This window comes from Euprymna scolopes, chromosome 1 (assembly GCF_053919585.1).
Source record: "Euprymna scolopes isolate OS-2025 chromosome 1, ASM5391958v1, whole genome shotgun sequence".
Lineage (NCBI taxonomy): Eukaryota > Metazoa > Mollusca > Cephalopoda > Sepiida > Sepiolidae > Euprymna > Euprymna scolopes.
Genome location: NC_136482.1, coordinates 24,686,815 through 24,713,356, shown reverse-complemented (window position 1 = coordinate 24,713,356; position 26,542 = coordinate 24,686,815). Strand labels below are relative to the sequence as shown.

The 26,542-nt window shown below is 36.7% G+C and overlaps 1 protein-coding gene across 2 annotated transcripts in view; it reads left to right on the top strand.

Annotated features, from left to right (window-relative positions):
- LOC145287598 (WD repeat-containing protein 25-like) overlaps positions 1–26,542 on the top strand; it is a 137,477-nt gene that overhangs the window by 24,171 nt on the left and 86,764 nt on the right. The window contains exon 2 of one of the 2 annotated variants that reach the window (XM_080135460.1): positions 14,666–14,750. In XM_080135460.1, the coding sequence (XP_079991586.1) occupies positions 14,666–14,750 (85 nt within the window). Of the gene's footprint in view, positions 1–14,665; positions 14,751–19,407; positions 19,533–26,542 lie in introns of those variants that run through there. The other variant, XM_080135494.1, reaches the window with a different exon arrangement.

The following is a 26,542-nucleotide window of genomic DNA, read 5'->3' as shown; positions in this document are numbered from 1 at the left end:
TCATTTTTTAAATTCCTACAGATACTAGAGTTTGATCTTTTTGGGAATCATCAGTGCAGGGAGTCACGATCACGGCTAGTGGAGAGATACTAACCCGGCCACGAAGCCATTTCTGACTACATTTGCAAGGAACAAACCACACGGCCAACGTTAACTGCGAAAGAAATACAGTTAAAATTTAACCATTTAATATTAAATGTGGAGACGTCCGTCCAGAGTGATATAATGGTTATAAAATTACAGTCTGCGCATACGAGCCTTAGTGACCAACTTTCATTTTACTTTAAAGTGCTCAACAATAAGAACCGAGTTCTTAAAGGGGCTAACATAATTATTACTATAATAATTTTGCAATACCTGCATACACTAGTGTGTCATCCTGTCTGTAATCACCAATGCGGGGAGTCAAAATTAAAGTTATGAGATTCGAACCCGGTCACAAAGCCATCTCTGACTCCATTAGCAAGGAACAAACCACACGGCAAACGCTAACCGCGAGAAATACAGTTGAAATTTAAACATTTATTATTCAATGTCGAGACGTCCGTCCACATTGATCAAGCCTTGGTGCACTTGAATATTTAGTTCCAGTTTCGTACATTGCGCGTATCTATGGGACAAAATAAAGAATGGAAATGATCATCAGGAATCTCAATAAATTAGCTTGGTTTGCCGACCCGCGGTGAATCAGTTAAATGTATTAATTTATCACGCGTTTATTCGCTGACTTCCAACTGATATTTAAATCTATAATATACTACTTCATTTTCCAATGACCACGTTATGCTACTTGTAATTTTCAAATAAGATTAGTTATTTGTAGGCACGTGTTCGAATTCTATACAATTCCAGGGTTTTTTTTTTTTTTTTATATATAAACTGTCTATGTTCCAAGTCCGTAGAATAATTAAGTGGTCATTTAATAACATTATTACATTTATAAAAACCAGTATCAACTTAAAAAAAAAATGTTTGTCTCATTTAAGGGCTTATGATAAATTGCAGAAACGTGTCTGTAATTTGATTGGCCCCCTACCTTTTCTTCATTGCAACCCCTTTCTCTCTCTTTTTTCCATACGTGATGTTACTAGTCTCAGTCTTTTTGATAAATACTATTATGACATGTGTTCTTCCAAATTGTCTGAGTTATTCCTTGATTTCTTTGTTCCAACTTGTTTGACTTATTAGTCTAGTAGTTTCTATCAATTCGATATTTTGCTACCTTATTTTAATACTGCTTCTTATTCTAGTAGCTTCTTTTCCCCAAAATCATATGTTGTGGAACTCTCTTCCTGTTCACCTTTCTTCCTAGTTACAGCCTCGGTCTTTTCAATAGTAAGGTTAATGGCATCTCCTACCCATGTGTTATTCATTTTGTGTGCTTGTTAGCTCCTTATATTAAGTGACTTTGATTTGATCAAAAGTTATCAATAGCTTTCATTGTAGAACAGTTCAGTGATAAATGTTAGTGTTAAAATGTAAACATTTATATATTTGTTTACAATCAGCTTAACTCAGCAGACGACAATGAAGAGATTCAAGCATTGTGTGTGTGCGTGTGTCACGGTTAGTAAGCGTGCATGTTTATGACTGTGTGTATGTGTGAGTTGAGATAGAAACACAAGCCGGGCAGTAAGGCGAGGGGGATCCCAGACAAGCTTTGTCGTGGATTTTGAATGAAAAATAAGACCTTATATGAGGTCGAAATGGATCCAAACGGGCTATTTCGAATAAATTCAGAAAATCTTCTGATTGTTCAGAATATATTTGTTATTTGTTTTTATTAATTTAGGTGAATCCATGCGCGAATCCGGTTGCGCAGAAATAAGTTTAAGAATCTTCATTTTAGACAGTGAATTGTAAACTTCGCTAGCTGCACCATTGTAATAAGCACTTTTGTGAATGTTATAAGTATTCTCACAATTATCATAATCTTTATCGTTAATACTAATATTATCAATATTTCTATAATGATTATCTTGGTGTTTGGTGGAATTAGTTGCATGTGTGGTAAATATATGCCTGCATCTTGTAATGTATACATTTAGAAGCTTTATGTAAATGCGTAAGATGCTGATGCTCTAACTGAATCTACCTTTGTGACCTTGTTGAAAGGCGCTGATAAAGAGACGATTTTGAATGTGCATATACAAAAAAACAAAAAAAAATGATAATTCCAAGTAGTCTCTGAATATATATATATATATATATATATATATATATATATATATATATATATATATATATATAGAGAGAGAGAGAGAGAGAGAGAGAGAGAGAGAGAGAGGGGGGGATTAGACCTAGAGTCTAAAGAGTAGAGTTTATTTTAATGTATTAGTAAATGTATTAAAACAGTGCTTTTATGATTTATGGTGGTTTGAACCTGTCGAATTTAAACCAACGTTTATGAATGCATCCCGTAGAATTTCGTCTTTTAAGTTTAAGAGAATGGATTTACCGTCATTATAGTTTAATATATTAAGCGCTTCATATCTATAAAGTGTGCAGAATCTCTCAGCCGGCATGTACGCTTTATAAGATCCAAGTATTTTCCATTTTAAATTGAAGGGAATATTTCCATCATTAAGGTGCCAAATATATTTTGATAAAGATGTCTGGTTTTTCAAGGATAGATTTTTAAAGGAGTGCTTATGTGTGGAGATTCTCTGTTTACTAAGTCTAGATTGCATTTTGTTTAATATATTTGTAATAATTGTTTACAGCTAGGTTTAGAGTAGTATTGGTATATAATACTTTGGTTGTATTTGATTAGTAGATTAGTTAAGGGGGTGTTGTCGTTGATTAATTGTGCACTGGAATTAGTCTGTATGAAAGGATTGATATGGTTACTCCCCAAACAAGGCATAGTGCCACTTGAATGTACAAGTGTACTACCATCTTGAACATAACTGCAGAAATATTGTGCAGGGAGTTGAGCAGCAAGATGGTTGTTTATATTACACTTGAACTTCTGCATGTCACTACAATAAGGGAAGCACGAAAACGGAAAGGAATTCTAACGTGTAGCAGCCATAGGGAAGAAACTATTAGAATATAAGACTTTCTGCCATCTGGGGATCTCTACTATATAGGGGTGGGATTTTTGGTACTTGTCGAGTGTGTCGGGGGTATTTACGTCGAGGGAGTACAAGGGTTTGTAGTTCGTCGAAGCAGCTACCATTAAAATACTTGTAATACAGGCAGAGGGATGCCACATTTCGTCGATAGGACAGAGGTTGTAGCTTAGCTGACCGTTCGGGACCTATTAGGGTGGCGACTCTCTTTTAAACCCTGTCCAGGAGTGATAGATTAGTAGCAGATGCACTAGCTCAAATGTGACAACAGCACTCCATACATGGGCGAATGGTGGCCTTGTATAGGTATAAGATACTTTCAGGCATAAGTAACTTTCTAGCACCGTAGAGAGAGTCCACCTTCTTCGCAACAGCCACGGCAATGCCCTCGATGTATCTGTTCTAACTCATCTCCATTGTGAACGTTAAGCCGAGGAGTTGAATGAAGTATTTTGAGGTAATGTATCATTAGTCATAGCTATTAGTTGTTGAGAAGGTTTCTTGCAATTATTAAAGGAAACAAGCTTAGTCTTTATATATATATCTACTATAATATAAAGCTGAATGTCTGTGTGTGTGTGTGTGTGTGTGTGTGTGTGTGTCTGGTCACGAATAGGCTCCTATATGATTCACTATTTTAAAAAAACTGATTACATATAATGATAGAAAATCTATCGAGACACAGGAATGGGTATGTTTGATCTGGAATTAAAATTGTGAGGTCTGTGTTCGCGCCTGGTCCACAAAGTATGGAAATAAAAAAATAAAAATAAAAAAAAACGTTTACAAGTGTTTTTGATATATATGTACATAAGAATACTTTGATAAGTATGTTTTAACTTAAATAGGGATGGTATAATAAAATTGTGGGGTCTGCGTTTGTGCCTGGCCTCCATAGAATGGAAATAGGCACAAACTTTAATAAAGACTTTTCATATCTATCTGCATAAGTATACTTTGATAATTATGTTTCAGTTTGAAGAAATATGGTATAATAAAATCATGGGGTGTTCGTTCGCACCTGACCTCCATAGAATGGAAATATGTCACAAAGTTTAACAAGATTTTTTAATATAGATCCAAGAATATTATGATAAGTGTTTCAGTGTGAACAGTTTTGGTATAATAAATTATGGGGGTTATCTATTTTATTTTTACTTTCATCATATTTTGCTTTGGTTTTGATACCCCCAAATTCAACCCAAATTTACAACCCTTCCTTTTCATAACCTATCATACTTTCATAAATCAGAGTCCATTTTCTGTAGGCTGTTTTTGAACCCAATCAACGACGGTTACTTTTGCTAGTATATATATATATATATATATATATATATATATATATATATATATATATATATGTGTGTGTGTTGCCATACCAGACGCAGCTGTTATGACAACATATAACTTCTCTTTATCTCATTCCCTATCACAGATGGTTACGTTTCCAACCGGTTTCCCAGACCAGCAAGAACACACTTCACTTCTAGATCTGTTTCTGACCACAGTTCCCGATGACTGCGTAACTATTGCCCACAGCCCACTTGGGAACGCCGATCATGCAGTGGTAATAGTTGAAATAGCCCTAAACTTTAGAGCCAAAACTGAAGAGCCACTGCTCAAAACAACGAGATATTATAAAAAGGCCGACTGGGAAGCCATCAGCCCCCTCCTTGACTTTCCTTTGCAGACAGACGCCACACTAGACGATCTGAAAATAACCCCTTCTCAGGTGCATGCTATCATAAGAAATCTTGACACTGCAAAAGCATGTGGACCTGATCTCATCCTGGCTGTGCTATTAAAAATGTGCTCCGCCGAAGTAGCTCCAGTTCTCGCCAAACTTTACAACAAATGCCTTAATGAATCTTGCTTTCCTGCCTGCTGGAAAACTGCTTCTGTAGTATCAGTTTTCATGAATTCTGGCGAAAGAACTGACCAAGTAGATTATCGCCCCATTAGCCTCCTCCCACTTTTCGCCAAAATATTTAAGACCATAATTAACCAAGCTCTAGTCCATCACCTTACAGATACTAAACTTCTGACTGACCAACAATATGGATTTAGGCAAGCCCGTTCAACAGCAGACATCCTAACTGTAATCTCAGAACGTATATACCAGTCACTGGACAAAGCAGGGGAGGGCAGAGCGGTAGCTCTAGATATATCTAAGGCTCTTGACAGGGTATGGCATGAAGGTCTTCTCAGGAAAATCAGATCATATGGTATCACTGAAAGAATACATGACATAATTAAATCCTTCTTAGATAAGAGAAAAATCCAGGTTGTCCTCGACGATCATACATCTAAACAATATGATATAAATGCGGGAGTGCCTCAGGGATCTATCCTAGGACCTCTGTTATTCCTAATATTCATAAATAACCTCCCTGAAAAATTGCCTCTAAGATGGGTATATATGCTGACGACACCACACTCTATAACAGACACGACAGGAAAACAAATGAACACATATCTAGAGAAATGGTAGAAACACTAGAGGATGACCTCCAATCTATAATGAAATAATCATGGAGAGTAGATAATACAGTGGATGTGTTATCGGCAGCTCCAGTAACTCGCTTCTCCTATTTTGTCATTCAGTCCTCATTCAATGAGTGATTTTTCTGACAAAGGGTGAAGAAAAAGCTGCTTAAAGGTCGGTAGTACTTGGTGACCAGTAGCCTGAGATGTCGGAAATTTTTCTGTCTCTGTCTGTCCTTGTGGCCATGTCACTAGTAAGGGTGCTGGAGGTAAACGTTTTGTCTGGGCTGACGTTATCCGCCTGATAGTCAGGGACCCGAACCTTGGATTAACCACTAAGGAGGCTGTCCTATCAGCAGGCGCAAAGTACTGGGACTGCTGTATTGCCATTTGGTGAGTGGATCTGGACCATGCAGTATCTCTGGTGGGGCCTCTCGATGCCATACTAGTGGGTAATTGTTACGGCTTTACCTTTTCGTGTGCTACAAAAAAAAAAAAAAAATTTTCCTGTCTTTTTCTCTCTTACTTTCACTCTCTGTACTGCTCTAACCAAGTATGCCGACCTATTCCACAAATCCCAAAACTTCAACATGAAATATCTCCAGAAAAAAACTCGATTAAACCTAGAACCCCATCTTCCAACGTAGACCTCTACTACCAGGTCTCCTTCTCCAACATCAGGGGTCTACGTTCCAACCTTCCAGAGGTTGAAACCCAATTACAGGAGACGAAACCGGACATATTATTTCTAAGTGAAACTGGAATAGGGCCGACCACTTCCCTAGATGAGTTCATAATTAACGGATACTCTAATTTAACAGCTAAATCTGACACCCAAGATCGCCATGGGCATGGAATATGTGCCTACATTAAGGATGGCTTCCCGTGTGGCAGGGATATCTCTAGAGAAGATCCTAATTTACCTTATATGTGCTTCACGGTTGCACTTACTGACACCACTGCATTTATATTTGCCCTCTATAGGCCCCACAACAGCGGAGTTACTATCTTTAAGAGCATATCTGAGAAAATAGACCACATACTGTCTTCACATCCCACGGCTAACATCCACATCTGTGGTGACTTCAACGTCCATAAAGTGGAATGGCTGACCCATTCAAATAAGACAGATGATGAGGGGAGGTTTTGTCATGATTTTGTCATTGCTTATGACCTCACTCAGATTGTTCGCGAACCCACCCGTGTGCCCGATACACCCGGTCAATATGCAAGCCTCTTAGACCTTTTTCTCTCAACTTCCCCTGAGCTATGTTCATGTTCCATTCATTCTCCTCTAGGATCCTCCGACCACTCCGTCGTATCAGTTAAGATAAAAATGAAATGTAAGAAGCCCCCAGACGTACCCCTCCACTGTACTGTATACCGATACTCTATGGCTGACTGGGATAGCTTCCGTACATTCATATCTGATTTACCTCTGCACTCCAAGTTTAAAAAGGAAGTGTCGTCTATAGTATCAGATCTGACCGAATGGTTAATTGTAGGCATAGACCAATTCATACCATCTAAAAAATTCCAACAAAAACCTAACAACCAGCCATGGTTCTCCCCAGAATGTGCTGCTGCTATCGCGCACAGAAATCACTTTTTCCATAGCTACCAACGTAATAGATGCACTGAGACTAAAGCTGCTTTCAGGACTGCCAGCAACCACTGTAAAAGAGTAATAAAAAATGCAAGAGAGCTATATGCCCAGTCTGTTAAATCCAAGGTAGCTGATCAGCGGCTTGGATCCCACCAGTTTTGGCAAATAACAAATAGGATCCTGAACAGAAGTGTGCGTTCTATCCCAACTATTATCAATGGACCAGAGGTCATCTCGTCAGCTTCAGACAAGGCCAAACTATTTGCAAAGAACTTTGCAGCTAATTCTACCCTATGCGACCAAGGCCATCAACTCCCCATATTTCCTCCTATAACACAGAACAAGCTAAGTAACATACAAATATCCATGCATGAGGTCGCCAAGCTAATAAAGAACCTAGATTCCAGTAAAGCAACTGGCCCTGATGGCATCACAATTATAGTGTTAAAAAAGCTTCAACCAGAACTTGCTCCCATACTTACGAAACTGTTTAAGCTTTGCCTTAAGGAGAAGTGCTTTCCAACACTCTGGAAAACCTCATCAGTTTGCCCTGTATTTAAGAATTCAGGTGATAAGTCATCTCCCTCTCAGTACAGACCTATAAGTCTCCTGTGTGTTATGAGTAAGTTGCTGGAATCCATATTAAATAGAGAAATAGTCAACCACCTGAGCAGGAATAACCTTCTTAGTGACACACAATATGGTTTCCGCTCTGCAAGATCTACCGCAGATGTGCTGACGGTTATATCCCACAGGATTAGTGACTCTCTTGACAAAGGCTTCCTTTCTAGGGCAATTGCTCTTGAAATAACAAAGGCCTTTGACCAGGTATGGCATAAGGGTCTACTTCACAAGATTTCCAGCTACGGTATAACTGGAAATGTTTTCTCAATCATTAAATCATTTCACTCCGATAGGCTCATAAGAGTAGTGGTAGATGGACAAAAATCGAAGGCCTGCAATATAAATGCTGGAGTCCCTCAGGGGTCAATCCTGGGCCCAACTCTCTTCCTGATCTACATCAATGACCTCCCTAAACACATAAGTAAATCATTTGTTGACATCTATCCTGATGACACGACCATCTACGGCAACACATCAAAGGCTGTAAATGACAAAGTTCTCTCTGATTCTCTCTCCTCTGATCTCGAGAGCGTGATTCAGTGGGGGAAGATGTGGCTGGTTACCTTTAATGCATCCAAAACCAAACTCCTATCCTTACATCATCAACGCTCTGATCCCCAGCTGACATCAATTGTGATGGATGGCTCTCGTCTGGGTGAAGCCCCGTGTTTTGACAAGCTTCTGGGTATGACCTTTACTCCTGATCTGAAATGGAACACGTACATCAAGTCTGTTGCCAAGGTCGCTGGAAAGATGGTGGGATCCTTCTACCGCTCCAGAAGATATCTCACTACTGATGCAATTCTCTATCTATATAAAAGCCAAGTACGCCCAAGGATGGAATACTGTTGCCATATCTGGGCAGGAGCTGCTAAAACCAGCCTATCCTGCCTTGACAGAGTACAAAATAGACTTCGTGGCTTAGTGGGGGATGCCCTTTTCTCTACCCTGCAACCTCTCTCTCACAGAAGAGACGTTGCAAGCCTATCCTTGTTTTAGAAAAGGTTAAAAAATTCACATTCGCTGATGTTATTGTTTTTTTTTTTGTCAAAAAATCCCTAATTTTTGCGCTATTCAGAAAACATTAGCTTTATCAAAACATATTTGTAAATTTCCATGTATAATATTTTGGTTGCAGAAATTCCCCTCTGGACAAAATACTGTAGGTTTCCACCAACAGATGCCACATACAAATTTATTATGTTTAGATTATTAGTCACTATCTTATGTTACTTTAGAACGACATTTAGTGCACATTTAGTCGCTATAATAAAATCCTAGATTTCATCCTAGGAGCTACATCATTACAATTTCCTAATATCAATTCCTCCTACCGCCCTCAGTCAACACCAGGAGGAAAAATACTCATTATATATATATATATATATATATATATATATATATATATATATATATATATATATTGCGCTTACACCCTTCGTAACTGGATTTTAAACTCATAAACATAACATAGTCTTTCCCTTTTCCGATTCAAAAATTACAAAATCTCCTCAGAATAATGCCACTCATTCTGATTGACTGAGCTCTGACCATTCTTTTATTCCGGATTAACAGTATTCGCATGCTAAACGAACACTAATGTACCATTCAAATATGGAGTCATAGTGATACCTACTTTTGCCATGTGAGTAAATTGCTACGCTATTTTCTTACATTTTACGGCGTCAACAATATCTACACCAGTTTGCATTTCCTCTCACTCTTTCTCCCTATCTCTCTCCGTAATTATTCTTTCCAACTCTCTCTCTCTCGTCCCCATCCTTCTCTCTTTCGTTTGCTTTTTACATTTCTTTTTATGCCAAAGAAAACAGACAAAAAACATTTCACGACGATGCCGAAGAAAAAGACAACAAAAAATTATTTCCTTCTCTCTCTCTCTCTCTCTCTCTCTCTCTCTCTCTCTCTCTCTCTCTCTCTCTCTCTCTCTCTCGCTCGCTCACTTTTTACATTGCTTTTTATGTAAAAAAAACGATAAACATTTTACGGCGTCAACAGTTTCTATTTTCTCACTCGCTCGCTCACTCGTGTTTATTTTATGCTAAAAAAAGTTTTATGGCGTATATATGCTGATGACACCACTCTCTATAACCGACACGACAGGAAAACAAATGAACACATATCTAGAGAAATGGCAGAAACACTAGAGGATGACCTCCGATCTATAGTGGAATGGGGACAAAAATGGATGGTCACATTCAATACTGCCAAGACTAAACTTGTTTGCTTCAATAATTACAAGAGACCTTCTCTATCACCAATAGCAATAGCTGCCCAACTCCCCACATAGTACCCCTGTAGCTTATGTCCCTGATAGTAGCCCTCTACAGCAAAGTGTCAATGTGCCTTGTTTGGGGTGAAATCGCAAAAAACCCCACTACCTACAACAGATTTTATTTCCTCTGTCTTTCTATCTCGCTCAATCGCTCGCTTTTTACATTTCTTTTCATGCCGAAAAAAAAACCCAAAAACAAATATTTCACGGCGTCAACGTTATCTTCAACAGTTTTTAGTTCCTTGCTCGCTCATTCGTTCGCTCGCTCGCTCGCTTGCTCATTCGCTCGCTCGCTTCATACATTTTCTTTATGCCGAAAAACCCCCAAACATTTCACGGCATCAACCCTCCCTACAAAAGTTTTTATTTCCAACTCTCTATCTCTCTATCGCGCGCGCTCGCGTTTTACATTTCTTCTTATGCCGACAAGAAAAACAAATATTTTTCGGCATCAACACTATCTACAACAATTTTTATTCTCTCTCTCCTTTCTGTATATATTCTTTCCAACTCTTCTTTCTTTCTCACACTCTCTCTTATACTCTCGCTCTCTCACTCTATCGCTCGCTCTTCTAGTACTTCGATTATTGTAGAAGATGAGGATAACAATCCGCAAATAAGTAAATACATAACTATTTTTTTTTTTATTGATTATGGATATTTTTTTATAATGAAAAAAAAAAAAACAGTTTGCTACACTGATTCCTTACTAATAAAAAAATGAATTTTTTCCTTTTTTATTTTTGTGATGGTGGTGGTTGTGGGGTTTCATTTACATAAACTGAGCCACAGCGACGCGTGGCCGGGTACGGTTCGTTAAATATATTTCTTATTCAGTGGAATTTCCGCGGGTTCTTCTAGTTATATGTGACGTTAAATTTGAACTCAACCTCAGATCAAAGGTCTCAAACTCAAATTCAACTGTTCTCTTCTCAATCACATCTCATTTGCATACCCCCTCCCTCCTCTCGGCACATCACGTGATTTTCAGTCCATAAATACCAGGGGGCGGCCATTTTTATTTTCTCTTTTTTTTTCTTTCTTAACACGAGCCGCACGATGCATGAGGTAAGGTTCTTTACTTTTAACCACAATATGCTTGAAAATATATGACTTCACAAAGTTAACTTTGACGAAAGCTACCATTCATCATTTATGACGTCATACACTTTAAGTAAGCACTTTATGACCAATAAAATATGAGTATCAATCAATGTGAAGGTCAAAAATATTTAATAGTATTATAATTAATTAATCCTGACCCAAAAGGTCACACTTGATCAAGTTTAGGTTTTAGACCCTAGGATTCTGATTTCGATTCTTGCTAAGTTCAGCCTCGCTAATGAACTGTATAATGATGGAAGTCGTGTCTTTGAATGATTATATCTTAAAAATATGTAGCATCTTGCTTCCCATCAGGTAACATCACAGAAGCAATATTATTCATAACTAGCATTTACATACAGTGCTTTTTGTTCCACAGTATCGCAAACAAAATAAACAAATAAATTACATCTATTACAAAAAAGCATACGTTAAGTACTAGAGGGGAATGTCTCAGTGGTAGAGCTTCAAGCTGCTGTTCAGCTGGGTACAGTTTTAGAACCCCGGTATCTGCAAAAAATATTTAATTAATTAATATAATTATTTAGTAATTATTATAGTAAATAATTATATATATATATATATATATTATATATAAATGACAAAAAGTCTATATTCCAAATTTCAAGATATTGACCATCTTACCGTTTATTTCTTTAAACATGTTAAAATGTTCAATTATTGACAGCACGTGTTTCCTAGTGCAGAATCATTGATGTAATTGATATGTCAATGTTTTACTTCATTCTGCCCTTACTCATCGGAAGAAAAGGAACTCATCAACTTTAAAAGAAAATAAATAGAACATGGACATAATTACAAAATCCGAAAATCAGAAGAGACGTTGAGAGCCTATCTTTGTTTTATCGTTATTTCCATGGCAGGTGCTCGTCTGAAAATCAGAAGAGACGTTGCAATTGTGTTTTCTTTTAGTTACGCCATCTTTGAATTTTAATGTAGAGTCTTTCAGCTTGTTTTCAAAATAGCGTTGCGAGATAGTCACCCCTCCGTTAACTATAAAATTTAATTTTCTTATTTAAAAATAAAACGACTTGATCAATTTATGTGTTTTTTAATATGATATTTTCTTTCTGTCACGGGTACGGACATCATATATTTTTTATTTGCGAGAATTCTGGACCAGCGCCTCTATTTCTTAATTCATTCTTTGCTTTCATTTTTTCCTTTAATTCCATCTTTTACTCTTCATCTTTCATTTGCTTCCTTTCATTCATTCCTACCAGTTCTTTTTTCTTTCAGTCTCTTTTATTCATTCTTTCCGGTATTTTTCTTCTTTCTTTCTTTCAGTTTTTTCTTTCTTCTTTCATTTTTTCAGTTTCTATTCTTCCTCTTTAGAGAAAACTTCAAATTGAAAATTCTCGGTCCTTTGCATACGGCCAATAAAAAACGTGAATTACGCTGGAAAACTCGCGAGAAATTACATCCGTGAATAGTAAAAGGCAAAATGAACCAAACAAGAAAACACACACACACACACACACACAGAGAGAGAGAGAGAGAGAGAGAGAGAGAGAGAGAGAGAGAGAGAGAGAGAGAGAGAGAGAGAGAGAGAAAACAAACAAAAAACAACTACATTAAGCTCTTAAAACAGCGTAGGAAAACAAAAATAAAATAACTTAAAATAAACAAATGTAAAGTATTATATCCAAGACTTTCTCATGGAGTAGGATAGCAAATTAAGTATTCATTCATGAAGAAAAAGCTTGTACTGAACGCCATTTTTTGCTAGCACCAATATTTCTTTGGCTGCAACAGAATACGCACTTGGGAAACGACAGCGTTTGTTTAGGCTTAAATTACAGAAATTGAGAGGAAGATGATGGTCGTACGGTATAACTGTTAGTAGTTGTAATCGTGTTCACACTACTGACAAGTGCTTCGGACGTTGACGGATTCTATATCAGTTATACAAATGAATCAGTATTTTGGACAATAGAGTCACCAATTATCAAGGCGCGTAGGCCACTCGAGGATAAGGGTTAATTAATGTATAATAGTCAATGGGAAAATATTGTAGTAATCGTTAGTACTGAAAATTTGGTAACTTGGATTACCTATGAACGATAAAAGTGTCGTATTAGAAAAGACGATATGATTCCATTTCCGTTTGATGAAAATCGATTTTCTTTTTTTTTTTGCAAACCATCTTGTAGTTTGCCAGTTGTGTACAAATCCCCAGAGTGATAGGAGCCGATGTATTCATACTTAAATGTTATAGATGCTGTTTTTTTAAGCATATGTAAAACTCTTGTGCTATCTATATTATATTTCTCTTTGTCTGGCCACCATTGTGTTCAACTTTTTCTCGGAACTACTAGGCGGATTTGGTGAAAATCATTTGTGGACGTTTTTTATGATAAGATGCAGCTAACTAAGTATTATGGTATCTGTTTGATGCACAGTAAGTGATTTATAGAGATTAATATGCATTAGTATTTAATGCAAAAGTGAGCAAATATTTAACTATGTTCAATTTGGCATAAATCATTCATTCTGAGTCAACAGGCTATAATGTTGAACTGTTTTAACGGGCTAAAAAGTTTAACTGTCTATAATTACCTGATGGAGATGTTTTAGAGAGAAATTGTGACGTAATCCCTCAATGGGAAGCTTTAGGAATAGCTATGTTAAGATAGCTTTTGACCGATCCTGGGTAACGGCATGTGCCTTGGGAATTTAGGGTGGATAAATATAGATATATTTTAATTCATTGTCAAAATGGATATATTTGCTGTTTGGTTGGAAAAAACCTGAGATATTTTGTTATTTGGGAAAAACTCAACAACAGGAATTGTGAGGATTCAAGAAGAACATATTGTACTGGCTGAGTGATGGCTGATGACCTCAAGGTTATGGGATTTTAATCTTGAATTGGGTCTCAGATCGTTGGGGTTTAGCGTGATTTGATTGGCTGGGGAGACTTCTACCCCACCCACATCGGGTCGATACGCTCTAAAATTAAGCAGATTGCTTGTTGATTTCGGGTAGAACAGATCGTATAGAAACCGCCGTTCCCTGGAGGAGCCCCTCTATTTCCTCACCCACCCGTCTGTCGCTGTCTGTGAAGAGATTTGAGACTTTGAAAAAACTTACTAAGAACTGAATGATATTTGTACAAACATTTGTACATAACTTTGTGAACATTAACTCTGTAGACTAAAGTACACGAGTTTGTTTTTCTTCCTGTCTGCGGCTTCGATATTCGCTTTCAGCATACAGAATTCAATGTAACAACACTCAGAGAATACTAGACGACACGAGCCGAGATTTCCAGATAAATAGGGGTCCTTAACCACCTTCTTCACGAGGAGGGGTTACAAAATAAGCATTACACAGAGTACTCGTTATATGATGATATAACATATTGTTCTGCTTAAATTCACCAATAAATTAAAATTTAAAGTTATTCTTATACTTTTTCTTTCATTTGAAAACCAATGTTTATTATCTTCCTCACAGAGAATGTCCTGTAGATGTAATGTGTTGTCAATTCAGTGCGGATGGGAAACGCTTGGCTGTTGGTCTCTCTGATGCATCTATTCGGGTAAGAAACTTTAATTTCGCCCCACCCCAAACCACTTTACACATTAAATATATGAGTATTTTGTATATTTACGTAATGCTATTTTTTATTCCTATTTACAATGCCTCCCCACGGGACAAAGTTATACTATTTTTATTAATCGTAATCGTACAGGCTGGCCATCCCTCTCCTTCCAAATTCCACCTCTCAAAAGGGCCCGCTCCAAAATTGCCAACCATGAAATCGTTAATAAACTTCACAATTATTTTTGTTTTTAATTCAAGCCATATTTTGGTACAAACTTCAGTTGATAACTGACTTGTCTACTAAGTTCCAGTTATAAATGCCCAACAGTCTTTGTTTTGCAGCCGTTCAATATGGCGGATATTTTAAAGATAGTTTTAATGGATAGGAAATGTAAAGCTGAATGGGATCCACACTACCGTACTTTAACCTCCCCGATTGTAGGGTTATCTCAAACATAATGTCTATAAAAATAATCTTTAGACGATTTCTGTATTGAAAATATCGTGGCTGCAAAAATCAGTCGTATGCAGGTAGTGACTGTGGTGGTGATAGTAGTGGTTGATTATTGTTAGTTGTTTTTTTTGCATTTTCTCTCCAAACAAAGCACAGTGCCACTTTGATGTACAGGAGCTACATTCTGTGACATAATTTACAGGGATATTATGTAGGGAGTTGAGTAGCAAGATTGTTGTTTTCATTACACTTGAACTTCTGTATGTCAGTACAGTTGGGGAAGCAGGAACCCGGAAGGGAATTCTAAAGGCTAGTAACCATGAAGAAGAAACTATTAGAGTAGAAGGCTTTCTGGTATTCTGGTATCTGATGATTTCTACTGTGTGGGATGGGATTTTGCTGCTTGTCGGGTTTGTCGGAAGTATTTACGTCGGGGGCGGGGGTGTATAAGGGCTTGTAGTTCGTCGGAGCATCTACCATTAAAATATTTGTAAAACAGTCAGAGGGATGCAACATTTCAGCGATTGGAGAGAGGCTGAAGCCTAGCTGACAGAGCATTCACCGCTAAACTACTTGTAGAACAGGCAGAGGGATGCAACATTTCGTCGATGTGACAGAGGCTGAAGTTTAGATGACAGTTCAGGATCTATCAGATTGATGACTCCCTTTTGAACCTTGTCTAGGATCGAGAGACTAGTGGCAGATGCACCAGCCCAAATATGACAACAATACGCCATACATGGGCGAATGGTGGCCTTATAGAGGTATAGGATACTTTTGGGTGTTAGTATATTTCTAGCACGGTAGAGAGAGCCTACCTTATTCGCAGCGGTCCTGGTAATGCTCTCAATGTAATTGTTCCAACACATGTTTCCTGTGAGCATTAGGCCGAGGAGTTTAAAAGATGTACTTTCAGATGAAGAGTCTTTGGCCATTGCTATTGGTGGTAGAGAAGGTTTCTTGTAGTTATTGAAGGAAACAAGTTTAGTCTTAGTAGCATTGCATGTGACCATCCATTTTTGTCCCCATTCCATTACAGATTGGAGGTCATCCTCTAGTGTTTCTGCCATTTCCTTAGATATGTGCTCATTTGTTTTCCTGTCGTGTCTGTTATAGAGCGTGGTGTCATCAGCAATTATACCCATCTCACAGGCAATTTTTCAGGGAGGTCATTTATGAATATTAGGAATAATAAAGGTTCAAGGATCGACCCTTGAGGCACTCCCGCGTTTATATCGTATTGTTTAGATGCATGATCGTCGAGGACAACCTGGATTTTTCTCTTATCTAAGAAGGAATTCGTCCAGTGATACCGTACGATCTGATTTTCGTGAGAAGATCTTCATGCCATACCCTGTCAAAAGCCTTAGATATATCTAGAGCTACCGCTCTGCCCTCCCCCGATTTGTCCAGTGACTGGTACATACGTTCTGAGATTACAGTTAGGATGTCTGCTGTGGAACGGGCTTGCCGAAATCCATATTGTTGGTCAGTTAGAAGTTTAGTATCTGTAAGGTGATGAACTAGAACTTGGTTAATTATGGTCTCAAATATTTTGGCGAAAAGTGGGAGGAGGCTAATGGGGCGATAATTTACTGAGTCAGTTCTTTCGCCAGAATTCTTGAAAATTGGCACTACAGAAGCAGTTTTCCAGCAGGCAGGAAAGCAAGATTCATTAAGGCATTTGTTGTAAAGTTTGGAGAGAACTGGAGCTACTTCGGCGGAGCACATCTTTAATAGCACAGCCGGGATGAGATCAGGTCCACATGCTTTTGCAGTGTCAAGATTTCTTATGATAGCATGCACCTGAGAAGGGGTGATTTTCAGATCGTCTAGTGTGGCGTCTGTCTACAAAGGAAAGTCAGGGAGGGGGTTGTTAGCAGAGTCCAGTGTGGAGTTGGAGGCAAACCGTCTGGCAAACATGTTAGCTTTCTCAGTTGCAGAGCAAACAACCTCATGATGGTTGGATAGTGGGGGAATTGTTGATTGCCCATTATTTACTACACTGTTGTAGATTTTCCAGAAGTCTCAGGTTCCTAATTTCTGTGCTTCGATGCGTTTTTGAGTGGTTTCAGTAAATTCTCTCTTAGCTGTCGCTATTTCTTTCTTACAGTTATTTCTGGCTTCTATGTACTTCTGTCTGTTTGAACTGGAAGTATGTCGGTTAAAGTTGCGGTACGCCTGCTGCCTTTTCGCTATGGCAGCTGCACAAGTTGAAGTGAACCATCGGGGATTGTAGGGTTTGCTATGGAATTTGCGCGTGAAAATGTCCTTTTCTATTTCATCTAACACAGGCTACGTTTAATATCGACACATAGGTTAAATTATATATCTTAAGGCTTTTCAGAAGTCATAATGAAAAAATATAAGATAAAATGTAATACATACTACAAAATATATGCTTTCGTCAATCAAACTTCTTGTTCAAATGGATTAGGCTTTATTCTGTAGTAAAAAATATAACTAGCAGGGGGGGGGGGGTGCCCGACCTTGCTGGTCATAAAATACACTTAAATATATTTTAATTCATGCCGATTTCGTATTTATTATTACAAGCCAATTCTTTATTAAATAAGTTGTACCTAATATATAGTACTGATTTAAAAAATTAACAAAAATGACTTGGGTGCCCTATACTAGAATTAAAACCAAAAACATTAAGCGTTCCGACCGCGTAGCCTACTGTTTGAGCTAAAACGGTGCATTGATAAGAAAGATTTAAAATTAAACGATAGCTAGCTATGACTATGATGGCTATGATTGAATTTGCGCATACGCAAAACTAATAAAAATATGCCGGCAAGTTGAAATGAACATTTTGCATTTCAAATTACCGACATATTTCTGTAGACGTTATTCATCCACCCAAACAAAGATTTTACTGATTATTTACCATCCTTGGTATATGATTATTTACCATCCTTGGTATATGGTTACTATTTCCTGTTAATTTAAGTGTCATGTGACTAGCAGTCTTAGAGTTCATCATTTAAATACCCACATACATACATCTCCATCCATCCATATCCCTTGAGCCCCTGGAGGGGCATAGGCCATCTACAACTTTGTAGATGCTTTTGTAGCGAGGAGTTTATTTTACAGGGTGAGGGTACTGGCCCCATGCCCAATCTTCCCAGAAGGTACATACAGCGCCTAGCCTTCCCAAATGGTCACCCATCTGGTACTGGCCAGGCTCAAATTTGCTTCAGTGATCTGGCGAGAACCGGTGTATCAACGTGATTGTACCGTAGACATACATACATCTACTGTTTTATTTATATAGAATATTCGATTAACTCTCAGAACAATCTATAATAGATAAAATCGTCCGCAAATCGTCCTCTATATAATATTTCTCTTAGTCTCTCTGTTTATTTACTCGTTATTCTTTTTTTCTCTCGGAAAGTATTGCGTCAATATGGCTGACATTTTGTATGGACCTTCACTATAATAAGGTATAGCAGATTAAGTATTATGGTATCCGTTTGATGCACAGTTAGGGGTTAATATGCATTAGTCATCACAATACTACATTTACTCTAGAGGTTTTCTCGAAAACTACTTGGCCTATTTGGCTAAGATTTTGTATAAATCTTTGCTATGATGAGGTGCACCGACAAGGTATTATGGTATCCGTTTCATGCACGTTTAGGAGTTAATAGAAAATAATAGGGATTAGTATTTAATGCACGGTACTTAGTTCATTGTCATAACAAAGGTCCACGTAAAATTTCAGCCAGATCGGCAGAGAAAAAGTGGATAGACAGACAGACAGACAGACAGAGACAGAGAGATAGACAGACAGGCAGACAAAAAGAAATATAATATAGATAGTTGAATTTCCCTTCTACATTCTGTTTTTATTTCTAATATAAAACAGTTTAACTTATTTTAATAGAGGAACTTGAAACCTCTAATTGTTTATTCACCTCTTGTGTTAATGAAAAATGACCCTTTCTTTTTCTTGCGCAGATTTTGCTTTAAGGATCTTCAAAGATATTTTCTTACTAAGTATTTTTCTTTGTCTTTATTGCTTATTGTTATATTTTAATTTCGTAGGATTTCGGCGAGTAAAGCCTGTACGCATGAACATTGCTGGCAATGTTACAAGCGATAAAGACAAAATAGATTCAGATTTGCTTTGCTTCTCATCTGAATTTCGACTTATCAATCTAGTTGTGTATAAATCTGTCATCACGTGATTACTTTCAAAGCCAACATCCGGTTATAAAGAAAAGCTTTTAACAGAACGTTTAATAACGTCAACGATCCGGCACACCCACTTTAGAATTTACATTGGAACAAAATGTTACTTGGAAAATTGTAAATATACTAAACGTTTCTTAACCCGTTGGGTCAACATTGATTCATTGTACATTAGTCTATATAGTCATATAATTAGAGATAAGCTATATATTCATTGTCCAATTAGCTTTTGTTATCGAAGATAATCGACAATTGTCTTTTATTACGCAACTGATGTATTTCCATTTTTATTTTTGTTTGCGCCATTTATTTACGTAAATTATTTATTTGTGTCATTTTTTATTTTTAATGTCACTTAATATAATGTCATCATTTAATTACGTGTTACATAAGTTGCGTGATTTATTTAATTATGCCATTCATTTATTTACATAGTTTATTTATTTACGTAATTTATGTAGTTACGCTATTTAGTTACCCTATTTATTTAGGTCATTTATAATTACTTCATATGTTAATTTACGTTAATTATTTATTTGTGTAATGTTTTAATACAAGTTATGTATTTACATTTTGCTTTACATCATTTAATTAAGTAATTTATTTGTGTCATTTGTTTAATTACGTCATGTATAACTTACGCAATTTATTAAATCACGTCATTTGTGCATTTACGTCATTTATTTATTTACGTTATTTATTTATTAACTTTATTTATTCTTTTTCATCTGCTTTATTTAAAGTTGTTTATTTATTTATGTCATCAATTGAATTGCGTAATTTTAAGTGTATATATATATATATATATATATATATATATATATATATGCATAATAATGCCATAAATTAAACTCTTTAAACAAATATTGCATTAATTTCCCTGGATAGATATATTTTACAAATCTCTATCAATTAAAGACAACTATATATACATACATACATACATACATACATACATACATACATATATATATATATATATATGTATATATATATATATATATATATATATATATATAATTTCATAAAGTATTAGAGTAGAATGCTTTTCGGCATCTAGGAACCTCAGCAGTGAAAGGGTGGAAGTTTATTGAATAGTGCATAAGAGTCAGAAAGGGGCAGTAGATGCAGCAGCCTAGATGTGGCAACAATACCCCACACCTGGGCGAATTGTGGCTTCGTAAAGATATAATATAATTTTTGGTGTGAATCATTTTTTAACATGATATAAGAGCTCACCTTCTTTGCAGCAGCCTTTTCTATGTCTTCTATGTGTGTTCCTATTCATGTGACTTGTTAATAATGATCTTTGAATAATGAACTTGCAGGTAGGTTGTTATTTGTCTCGTAGTTGATGGTTGAGAAATTTTTTTCCATAGTTGCTGAAGGAAACAATCATATGACGTCATTCTCTTTCTAGCCGTTTCTCCCTTCTTCTATTCTCACGCACATTTTAACATTTTCTCAACAGACCCATCCTTGAACACCCACTTTAATTGATTAAATTGTTTCTAATTCTTTTCCAAAATTGATTTTACTAATAAATTTTATAACTAAATTCCATCATGCAAAGAAAAGGTAACAGCTTCCTTATATTTATAAAAAAAATGTCCTTGATCGTTCCTCGGATTGATTAGAGAACAGAACAAACGTTAGTTCATAAACACAAACAAAATAATCGTCCCAGAGCATAAATTTACAAAAGAAATATTTTGTATATGTTTCAAATATATGTTTACATAACATTCTGTTCATATTTTGCTGAACAAGAAAGATTCTTATTGAATTAATTTGGAATCATTTTGAGATGAATAAATTGGCATAATTTATTTTATTTAATTATTTGGACTATTATCTTCATATTCTAGTTGTTTTTTTTTTCACGACGTTTCGGTCACTTATTCCTCTGGCCTTCCTCAGGTTAACCGCGACGAGATAGGAATGTCGAATTCTCTAACTATATCTACAGCAATTGCTGCCTTCAAAAGCTGTTGTCATCTCACTATGGTTTTGTCAACTAATCCTCTAAATTAATTCAATAATATAACAATCGGTGGAGGTAGCGGTTTCAATCCCACCCAAAGCCGGACAGAGGATTAGTTGACCAAACGGTAGTGAGATGACAACAACTATTGAAGGCAGTAATTGCTGTGGATGTAGTTGGAGAATTCGACATTCCTATCCCGTCATGGTTAAACTGACAAAGTCCAGAGGAATAATTGGCCGAAACGTCGTGAAAAAAACAACTAGAAGATGAGGATAATAGTCCAAATAATTTAAAAAAATAAAGGAAGATTCTGTAGCTGAGATATCTAAGAAATTAGAGTCGATAATTTAAAGGCCGTGAACGGGCCTGAAAAGTCGTTATCAAAACCTCCCCACTTAATTATACAAATTACATTTGATTGAATGTTATTAATAAAAGTCAATGTCAATTTGTTTTCATTGTAGTAAGTCCGGTAAGAAATGAATAAGCTTAGACATTTGTTTTTAATGAGCAGACGATAATAAAAAAAGTTAATGAGTTGTGTATACTTGTTTAATTAGCGTTTGTGTGTGTATGCTTATGGCTGTATATATTCATGAGTTGAGATAGAAACACCAAGTCTGACAGAGAAGCAAGGAAGTCTGAAGCAAGCTCTGTTGTGGATTTTGGCTCAACTTTTTATTGAAGAAAAATCTGTCTTTTTATGCATTCAAAGCGCCAATTTTTATGAATGGATCTGATTGGCTTAGCATATTTTTTTTATTAATTCAAGCGAGTACATACACAAAGAAACATGCGCAGAAAGCATTTTAAGCATTCTTATTTGGGACACCAAAGTGTAAACTTCACGAACTACAGCCTCCCGATAACTTTATAAAAATGTCGTCAGTAATTCCTTTGATCGGTTAGTCATCGTTAAACAGTTTTTCAATCTAATACGTGAATATTTCGCAATTCCATTTCCTTATAAACCAGCGTTTTCCGAAACTCCTGGTGCAAATACTATTGGCATTTCCCGTATCCATGCATTTCCACAATACCGATGCTAACACAAAGCCTAAAAATACATAGGATCCTCAAAATAGCCTACCACATTGTCTGCAATAATTTACAAGTGAATATTTCAACATTTAAACAGACGACGCTACCATTTACGACAAAAGCCAGAAATGATCAAGATCTCTTGGAGCCTCTCTTCTCTAAGCTAGACCATGTGGCACAATGGAATGAATAGTGAGTAGTTAATTTTAATTGATCCAAAACCAAGCTTATATCTTTACACCATTAATGCTCTGATCCCCACTTGGTACAAATCGAAATGAATGATTTTCGTCTTGAGGAAATACTCTGTTCTGACAAGTTTCTTGGACTGGCCTTCATTCCTGATCTGAAATGGAAGACTTACATAAAATCTGCTGCCAAGGTTGCTGAAAAATTATCATTCTACCACTTCCAATGCAATCCTCTACCTATATAAAAACCAAATACGTTCTAAGGCGGAGCACAGTTGCCACATCTGGAGAGGAGCTAATCAGAGCACCCTCTTCTGCCTTGACAGGGATCAAAACCTTCTTTGAAATCTAGTAAATAATGTTTTTTTCCTTCTCCTTGCAACAACTTTCTCACAGAACAGGCGTTGCTAGTCTATCTCTCCTCTAATCGTTATTTTCATCGAAAGTTCTCGACAGCTTCAGTCTATAGTTTCCCCTACAAAACATTCGACACAAACACACGTCTAGCTACAACCACTGCTAACAATTTCCCCTACTCTCTCTGTGCCTACAACTAAAAGCAAATTTCAATGAACAAAGTTTCTTTCTTAAAACTCCCATCGCATGGCAGGTGCTCGTCTGAACTCCAATCCCTGGTCATCCCTCGCCAATCTTTCACAAAAAACACCCGTCTAGCTGAATCCACTGTCAAAAATTTCCCCCACTCTATATCTGTGCCTAAATCAAAACGCGGATTCCATGAACAAAGCTTCTTTCTTAGAACTGCACGCCTGTGGAACTCTGTTCCGTCTGCCTGCTTCCCACCTGACTACAACTTGGATGTCTTCAAGTCCAACGTTAACAAATTCCTAATGAACCGCCCCCTTAAGTAAACACTTCATCAAATCTCCACACTAACGTAATGTACTTGCAATAACCCTTATCCCTGAGTAGCCTCCGGGCCTTGATAAGTGGTGATCACTGTGTAAAAAAAAAAACTCGATACCACGGGGCTACTTTATTTTACATATATTTGCCCAAAATTCGCAAGAAAAAAATGAGACACAATCTTCACATAACAACTGTAATAAAAGATCTTATGTGTTTCAATCTCTATTTATGATATAAATTATACATATGTAAAATATTATTTCTATATTTGTATGGGAACGCGTCTTCTCTGAATATGAATGTCTGGTATACAAATTTTATTATTATTTGTGATATTCAAATGATAATTTTATTATTATTTGTGATAATTAAAATGATAATTTTATTATTATTTGTGATATTCAAGTGATAATTTTATTATTATTTGTGATATTCAAATGATAAATCAAACAAAGCTAAGTAAAATCCTTAACTGTTTCGCATGTAATTAGAGCAAATATTCTTTACATTTCTAGGCATATTGTAACCGATAATTTTTCTCCACTTAAATAGACCATTTCGCAGTTTACAATACCATCTCACTTAAATAATAAGTCAATGCTATAGTTTAAGACAAACTCGGTAAGAAAAAGAAGAAATTATGCTAATTTATTTAGAGGACATGAAAACTTTATTTAAGTACGATACTTAATATAATCAGCCATCGAAAGGCAAATTTTTTTTTTAATAAGAAAAAAAATAAAATAACGTTAATAACATATCAGCGACCCCCCCTCCTTGTACACTGCCATTTCCTTTCCGGACACCTGTTCCAAACCTATGCTCTTGATCCATCATTTCATCAAAATACGAAGATGAGTGGCTCCTATGTCTTACACAACAATTTATCAGTCTGTACTATTGTCTTTAAGCTGATATCATCAAAAATTAGATAAGCTGTTTTAAATTTCCTCTCTTGACAAAATTGCCAACCGAAATACAAACGGATTTTCCTTTACGATAGAGGATAAAACTGAAGCAGTATACTTAATATGTACAATACGTGCATACTAAACTAAACCACCTTTGCTACCTATATATAATCGCCTATACTGAATCCTCATCAGCTCACAACTCTCTGTATCCCCAGACTCTTAATTTCTCAAATCTTATATCACCAAGAGATCCTTCTGAATAGATACAAGAATTCTCCTAAGCAGTTCAACATCCAGTGATCATATATCTAATCCTCATGAAATTGCTTATATCACTCTGAATATTACCTTAAATTTTCATTTTATCTCTAAGCTAAGTAGAACACCTCATAATACACTATTCAACTACTTTTAAAATTAGATAAACCCAGTTGCAATACTAGAAGTGCTTCGTCCCTGACCTAGACTACGGACTTGTACAATAAACCATGAAACTATTGTACCTAAAATTCCTCTCAAAACTGCAAAATACTGCTGCTTGTATACTAAGTACCTCCTATAGATATTTTACCTCCAAGATGACTGCCTTGTCTGTTTTGCATGACAAACCTTTTTATTTTTTACTTAAATTCTCTTTCTCCTGATCACTAACAAATCAAACTGCTCTATTTCCCAAGTTGGCACTAAACCTAATCCGTTTCACGTAACTTAGAGGGGTCCTTGCTCTTCGCCCTTGACCCTAACAGACTCGTAAATTGATACCCATTAACACCTAAAATTTCCTAGGCATGCTCCTGATTATAACTCCTAACCCATAACCAAGCTTCTAAGTAAATACTTACTAGCCATAGTCCTATACACAGACACAAGTAATCTATAATGAACAGCAACCATTAATATCTCTTTGTTAAGAGATAGTATTGCAATAATTATTACACAAACTAAGCCGGTACTCATTGAAATAAAAACTTCCGGATATTAAGAGAAAGGCGAAGTCATTCTCCTTTGTTGTAGTCTAAAGGCAACTTACTCAAATTGTCTAAAATTCCATGCATTCGTATACAATACTACTTATCCATACATCTATATTTAATTATACTTACAGAATATGCAATAAGCTATATCTATCAGGTATAACTGTACTCCATATCAAATGTTCTCTTGTATCTATACTGAGCATATCTTATCTTTCAGTCTTACTAAATATTCGGTTTGGGCACCAAATCAGAATTTCTAATAGCAAGTAAATCATACTCTAACACTTTATCCTAATCTTAAACCTACTAAACCATATCTAACCATACATTCCTAAACTTACAAAACTATATCTAACCATACATTAACTCGTCTCTCTAAATCCAATACTGTAGCAAATTTAGCTGCTTCCACTGCATGAATTTTTACCTATACCCTCTCCCAGTAAAAATGAAAACGGAAGCATAGTAATACCCTTTTTCAACCACGTTTGAGGAGTGAGAATTTTCTGTAGAAGTTAACCTAAATGCCCGATTTTTTCAGGAGATATTAACCTAAATAACCAATAAATATTAACTACCCATGCGGGGTCGCAGAAATACCTGGATTAGGACCCAGGCGCGGCGCGAACCCCCTCGGAGCTGATGGACCCGTAGGTCTTCCCAGGTCATCCGTCTAGAAGGAAAGCTCTGAAACTAAACCTAGGAGAGGGAGGCCTCTTCAGTCCTGGACGACAACCTTCCTAGAGCTGGTGACTCAAACAAATCACCGGTTGGCAAACCTAAACTGCTTAAGGAGGAGATAGGCTCTGTCTATCGCCTGGCTTTCATACTCCTTCTTTGCCTATTAGCCAGGCGTAGAGGTACTATCACAGGGACTCGTCTGAATCACCCAGTGGTTGACCTTGTTTCCTGACTAGGGCAATGAACGCTGCTTTCCTCCGCTCCCGCCACATCCCATCCCGCTAAACTGGACACAGTGGGGTGCTTCAGTGCCATATATGTCGGTGCAGTTGGACTGGGCTGGCTTTGCCTAACGGATTGAGGGTACCGGATTGACAGTTCCTGGCTGCTGTTTCCGACTGATAGTACAGGAGCCCCAACTCTTTGGTAGCGCTTAGAGCGGCTGCTCCATCAACAGTTGTAAAAT